The sequence below is a fragment of the Seriola aureovittata genome, chromosome 24, assembly GCF_021018895.1.
Source record: "Seriola aureovittata isolate HTS-2021-v1 ecotype China chromosome 24, ASM2101889v1, whole genome shotgun sequence".
In the NCBI taxonomy this organism is placed as follows: domain Eukaryota; kingdom Metazoa; phylum Chordata; class Actinopteri; order Carangiformes; family Carangidae; genus Seriola; species Seriola aureovittata.
Window position 1 is genome coordinate 1,618,493 of NC_079387.1, and position 6,039 is coordinate 1,624,531.

The following is a 6,039-nucleotide window of genomic DNA, read 5'->3' on the forward strand; positions in this document are numbered from 1 at the left end:
CAACACTCTTTCAGGGGGAAAAAAACACAGCCCTCAAAACTTAATTAAACCATTTGTTTAACACATAACCGCAACAGAGGTGTCATTTTAAAAAGTCTGTTTAGTCTCCAGCCTCCATGAAACGGTACCAATATTGAATTTTACTCTAAAATAAAGTCTTGAAATCGGCATTTTATGTCCAGAAATAAATATTAGCTAAATAAAACTTTGAAACACTTGAGTTTTGATAGGTGTTTATAAGGAATAACATGATTTTCAAATTATTGTCTTCCTCAAAAATCAAAATTAAACAACAAAAAAAAAAAACTCTTCGGCTCTGCAGCACATCAAACCTTCAATAAATCAAAGCTCAGCAGCAGTAGCTTCATTTATTTATTAAAACATGGACAATGACATTTTACTGAGAACACAAGACCATGATAGAGTCTACTGAATATGATAGTCACTATATGACTAGTATAGGTTATAAAGAACCTAAACATGATGGAACGCACAAATCATTTAGATAGGAAAATGTGATTTAATTGCTCAGTATTAGTTTTTGAAATGTTCTTTTTGCAGTGCACAGAGCTCAGACTGTCAGGAATGACTGCTGGGATGAAAGCAGAAGTGTACCAGTGCCATCGCTGAGAAAAACACAGAAGAAAAGTCCCCGTGTGTATTCTCTTATGTCTCTAAAATGGCAACGTGTCGAGGAATAACTTATCTATTATTGCGGGCGGTGGCACCAGGTCCTCCAGCTTCAAATAGAAAATCCTCTGCAGGCCCTGGATGCACAGAGTGCGAAGTTCAGGCAGCTTCTCCAAAAGTCTGGACAGGTGGTTGGACCAGCAGCTTGAGCTTCCGTCGGCGCACATCCCGCCGTCCTTCAAGCACTTGACGATGTTGTTCTGCAGCTCCTCCACTTTCTTCGGCTCCTTCAGTCCGTGCCTCTCTGCAGGTCCGTAAGTCACGTTTCAAAAACACATTAGTTGGTTTATAATGGGAAAATAATTCAGAACGAATGTGTCCTTCTAACATAAAACTACAGATGTGTAAATCTGGGCTACTCTTTAAATGAGTTAGTTAGGTGTGAGCATAAACAAAGTGTTTCTGAGCGTCTCACCGGTGACCAGGGCGAGGGTGCATATGCAGGAAAAGGTGGAGACGTCCAGGTTCATCCTCTGTAGATTGCCAGAGAATTCAACAATGCTGTCAATCCACTCCCCAAAACCCCTCAGGCACTGGAGCCGGTGCCACACCGACCCGTCGCAGAAGATCAGCTTCCCGTCCTCTGGGCTGGATCTGAAACATTATGACAGATTGTGCTGAAAGTGAAAAGCTGAGAGGCAGAAGTGGATATAAACTGCCCGTTTACACTTTTATGCACGACATTGGTGCAGAGAAGGTTCTGCATGCATCCATTATCAGACACAGAAATTCATCTGTATTTCAAAACAAGAGCGTAGTGTCATATTTTAGGGCCTATGACATAAAGCTTGCCCTCAATAAATTCCCATGTACTTCTGGAGTTTCTAACCCACCTGTCATTAGTGCCAAACCTGAAGGAAAATTAAATCCATTCCTGGGTTTTGTTGTTTTTATTGGCAGATCCATTCAACAAACATATTTACCTGCAGTGGACTGATTGCTAACTTAGGTGCTCTGTCCAGTTTTTGTTGAGAAAGAGGAAATTACAGAAGTCAGTACCTCAGTGTGTGACGAAAGTTTTGTTCTTTACCTGTATGAGAGTCGTAAAACAAAGAGCTCCAGGAAAGCTGAATAGAAGAGGAGGTCCTGGTCGTGTTTGGTTAGGGAGGTAAAGCCTGGGATCTTCTGCGCCCACCCTCGAATCACCTCCATTGATCGGGTCAGGAGGTCATAAAACTGCCGGACGTGCTGTGCATCGTCTCCCAGCGGACTTCCAGGACTCTCCTTGAACTGCAATGAAAGGTCACCAGTGGCATCAGGTAGGGATCAGAGATAATACCATTACTGCTGTATTTTGTGCTCATTGTGTGTTAGGCTAATGGAGTAATTCTTGTAAGCTCTGATTACCTTGGAGTAGTCAAGGCGAGAGGGTGAGGGGTTTGACTCCACATGCGCCCTGATGAGGGCGCTCAGGAGGGTGCTGACAGGTGAAGACGAGTCTGAAAGAGCTTTAGGTTTGGACGGCAGACGACCTCTTCGACCTTTCAGACCGTCTGTCCTCACCACTGTGGAGCATGTGGACAAACAGGAAATACTTTTAAGCTTCTGTTTCGACTTTTTTTTTTTTTTTTCAGGTGTAAATGAAGACAATTTCACCCCCAATGTCACATATGAAAGGTGGTTTCAAGGTGTATCTGTTTACCTTCTTTAACCATTCCCACTGCAAGGCACTTCTGGAAGCGGCAATATTGGCATCGGTTCCTCCTGCGTTTGTCCACCGGGCAGCTTTTGGCAGCCAAACACACGTATTTGGCATTTTTTTGCACTGTGCGCTGCGTGAAGACAAGAAGAAATGGAGATATTGTTCAGTTTACAAAGTAAAAAAAAAATACAATAAATGCACTTTAATTTTAATAGATGTTCACTCAGCTGAGACTATAGATAATATTTAATTTGAAATTAAATGACAGGCTTAAATTCAGCTTTGAACCTCAATCCAGTCATCCACAACAAAGAACCTTCTCTGCACATGTTCTGTGGTACCAGTTCAAAAGCCAGTACATCACAATATTGGTCTCTGTGGAACCAATATCCTGGTGTAGAGCTATTCTGAAAAGAGTTCTCTAAATGGCAAAAAATTAGATTTTCTAGAAGCATGTCAGTTATTATCTCATCTATTTGAACGGGGGAACCTTTTTGGGGTTTAGTTCTTCAATGGTCCATATTAAAGAAAACAACAAGAGGAACCATAAAGAACAGTAACTTTCCCATTTGTGCAACAATAATGTCACAAATAAACCTATTTGAGTGATTCTTTAAAAATTGCTCCACATGCATAGCCAGCAAAGGGTCCTTTGAAAATGAACAGCAGCACTCTTGCTCCTGTGGGCCATCTGAGGCAGTATAAGGCATTCAGCAGGCCGACAGGGCAGTCTGGGTAAACACAGGATCGTGGTCATTCATAATTTGGAGAATCGCCCCCGGGAATCTCCCTCAGAGAGAAGAAGGGGGAGGTTTTTATTCATGGCACGTTGGTGACCATTTTCATACAGGACAGTTGGCCCTAAAAACGTACGTGTCAAGGGATCAAAACGTGCATCTGAAGTATAATGTCCAATTTATGAGGCCAGTCAGGAGTCCCAGTGGGATTTTTACATTATAACCTATTACTCAAAATGAGGGTTTCATTAGGGGACGATGTGGCCATGTGGAAAATGTGAATATGTTAGAAAAGATGACATTTTCAAATTTTACTTTTCATGAAAGCGGGGTCAGATACATTCATTTTGACAGAAATTTCCTGCCTTACAACTCCCTTTAAACTTTTAAGCGCCTGCATCATGTCCATCAGCTGCCTGCAAACTCCCCCGTTTTTCACGCGCTGAGAGCAAACCTTGAAGAAACCCTTGCAGCCCTCGCAGGTGCGCACTCCGTAGTGCTGGCAGGCTGCGTTATCCCCGCACACCGCGCACAGCCCCTCCGTGCTCATTGGTCCTCGGCTGGGGCCAGAAGAGGTCTGGTAGTCCATAAAGTGGTGACTGTGGGCGAGCTGGAGCGGGTGAGGAAATCCCACACCGGGCTGCTTTCCCAGCCCGGCGGAGCCCAAAACCCCGGGAGTGTCCAGCGGCTGGTGCGCTCCGGCTGCGTCCAGGTGCATGGACACGTGGAGAGATCGGTCAAATTTCATCTGGCAGGTGGACAAGCTCTGACCGCTGTGCTGCGCGTGTTTGAGAGAAAACAGAGAAAATCTGGATAGTGCGCTTTTCCTGTGCGCCGCCGCCAAATAGTCTTGTCGGAAACTGTACAGAGAGCCGGAGTCATCCCAGATGTGTCCCGGCGGCGTTTGGAAGCTGGAAGCGATAGGGGTGTGCGGTGAGGGAGGGCGGTAATAATAAACGGATCCCGGGGAGGCGAGCAGCTCGTCGGATTGGTGTGAGGGATGTTGATTCGGCTGATACCGCGGACACCCGTGCGCATCCTCCACCTTGACGCACGGAAGCTCCCCCTGAACTGACATCTGGAAGATGCACGGGGGCTTCACGTCGTACCCGGAGCTGTAAGAGTCCGGCAGAGGGCCAAAAGTAGGGCCTGACGTTGCAGCAGAGATTTCACTGTTAGTAAGGTCCATGCTGAACTTGACAAACTCCGGGGTGAGAAAGTCGCAGCTGCGCTCTCCGCCGCCGCTCTGGGAAGCCGGGCTGGCTCCTTGTGGAGAGGATCCGCACTGGGTCTGGACGCACGGCATGGTCGCTGCGAACATGGACATAATGCACTCAGTATGACGGAGACAAAGCGTGCAAAGGAATATCTTGCAAGTTGATAGATTGGTGAAATGCATTGCTTTATTTTACTTATTTTACTTAAACAAAAATTTAAATATTAAAAACTATTAAACTAATTAAAAAATATAATGAGATGAAGAGGTTTCTATTAAACTGTTTTAAAAATGTTTTCTTTATCATTTTACCAAGAAATTATTATTAAAAGTCGATTTAAAACAAGTTGTGCAGCCTGTTAGGCACTTGTTGAGACAAAGACATGACCATGTTGAATTGTCTTAAACGACTTATTTTGCAGCATGAAACCGGGATGCATAAAGACCTGAATTGAATGGATTATTACCTTAAGGCTTAAGTTGTCTTATTTTTCAGAGGATGTTATTTCCCGCTAGAATTTTTCTAGTATGAAAAAACAAACAAAAATCAGAGCATCACTTACAAGTTTCCATTGACATGAAGCTCTCCAGTTCTCCATAAATTAGTAGAGAAAAAGTCAAATATGAAATACCTCAAAGCTCCATCCAGTGCAGAAGAAGAGTGATAAATAATCCCATCTCTGCTGCAGTGTTGCTTGTGGATCTCTCAAAGCTTTAGCTGCGACCACAAAAGTCCACTCGCTGTCTGGAGAGCAAAGGAAATGACCACTCTCCCACTCTTGGCTCGCAGACTGACTGCCAGTGACACCGACAATGTGCTTTTGTTTACGTGGTGCGCACCCTGTGCCAAACCCTATTACGCACAAGCCACAGAGGGGTGGAGTGGTGTGTGTGTATGTCCCTGTTCGAATGTGTGTGGGATCCTTTGACTAGTGTGGGCACAGAAAGTGGCTCATGCATTTTGGAAATAATGCTTGTGGCCCACTTTGTTGCACTCTGCGTCATATTTTAGGTATTTTATTGTTACTTGATAAACTATTGGACCTGTGACTGTTATGTGCAGATGTATTTAAGTAGCCTATAAAGTTTCAAGGTGCAGTCATTTACTGATAAGAGTGTTCTTCAAGCTGTTCTTTAATCTGTGTCATTTTGCAAATTTTCACACTTATTTAGTATGAAATATTAAAATGTCAGTTTATTTATCTGCTGCAGGATTTATTGTTTTGCTTTTCCCCATGCTTTCAGTGCTGGAAGATGGATTATGGGACAATGGGCCCCTGGGCATAGCCATGTAAAAGGCCCCCCACATCTGTTAAATAGGAGAAAGACCCCCCAGACTGATAGAGACCACACATTTGTTTTGCATCTTTTTGTGGTCTTTCTTGTCTTTTGTGTCTTAGTCGTTTTGCATTTCCTCACAATCATTTTGTGCCTCTGCAGTTCTACATCTTTCTATGGTTGTTTTACCTCTGTGTGGTTATTTTGCATCTCTGTATGGTTGTTTCGTATGTATTACGGTCATTGTTCATCTCTTTGATATTGTTTTGTGTTTTTGTGGTTATTTTGTGTCTCTTTGTGGGTTGTTTTGCATCTCTTTTGGGTCAAATTGAGTTTTTGTGGTCATTTTGTGTTCGTTTCGTGTGTCTTTGTAGTAATTGTGCATCTCTTCATGGTCGTTTTGTGTTTTTGTGGTCATTTCACATCTCTGTGTGGTTGTTCTACATCTCTGTGCAATTATTTGCATAACTTTGTAG

The 6,039-nt window shown here is 43.5% G+C and overlaps 1 protein-coding gene across 2 annotated transcripts; it reads right to left on the minus strand.

The window, feature by feature from the left end:
- Positions 1–359: 359 nt before the first annotated feature.
- Positions 360–5,091, minus strand: LOC130165499 (nuclear receptor subfamily 4 group A member 2-like). Of its 2 annotated transcripts, XM_056370821.1 has the most exons (8): positions 4,918–5,091; positions 4,753–4,808; positions 3,524–4,380; positions 2,333–2,462; positions 2,038–2,195; positions 1,721–1,920; positions 1,106–1,284; positions 360–934 (listed from the first exon to the last, which is right to left on the minus strand). In XM_056370821.1, exons 3-8 carry the CDS (start codon positions 4,373–4,375, stop codon positions 675–677), a joined length of 1,779 nt encoding a protein of 592 aa, XP_056226796.1. In that variant the 5' UTR covers positions 4,376–4,380; positions 4,753–4,808; positions 4,918–5,091; the 3' UTR covers positions 360–674. The 2 variants fall into 2 exon arrangements, with proteins under 2 accessions (XP_056226796.1, XP_056226797.1); XM_056370822.1 differs by lacking the exon at positions 4,753–4,808.
- Positions 5,092–6,039: the final 948 nt, after the last annotated feature.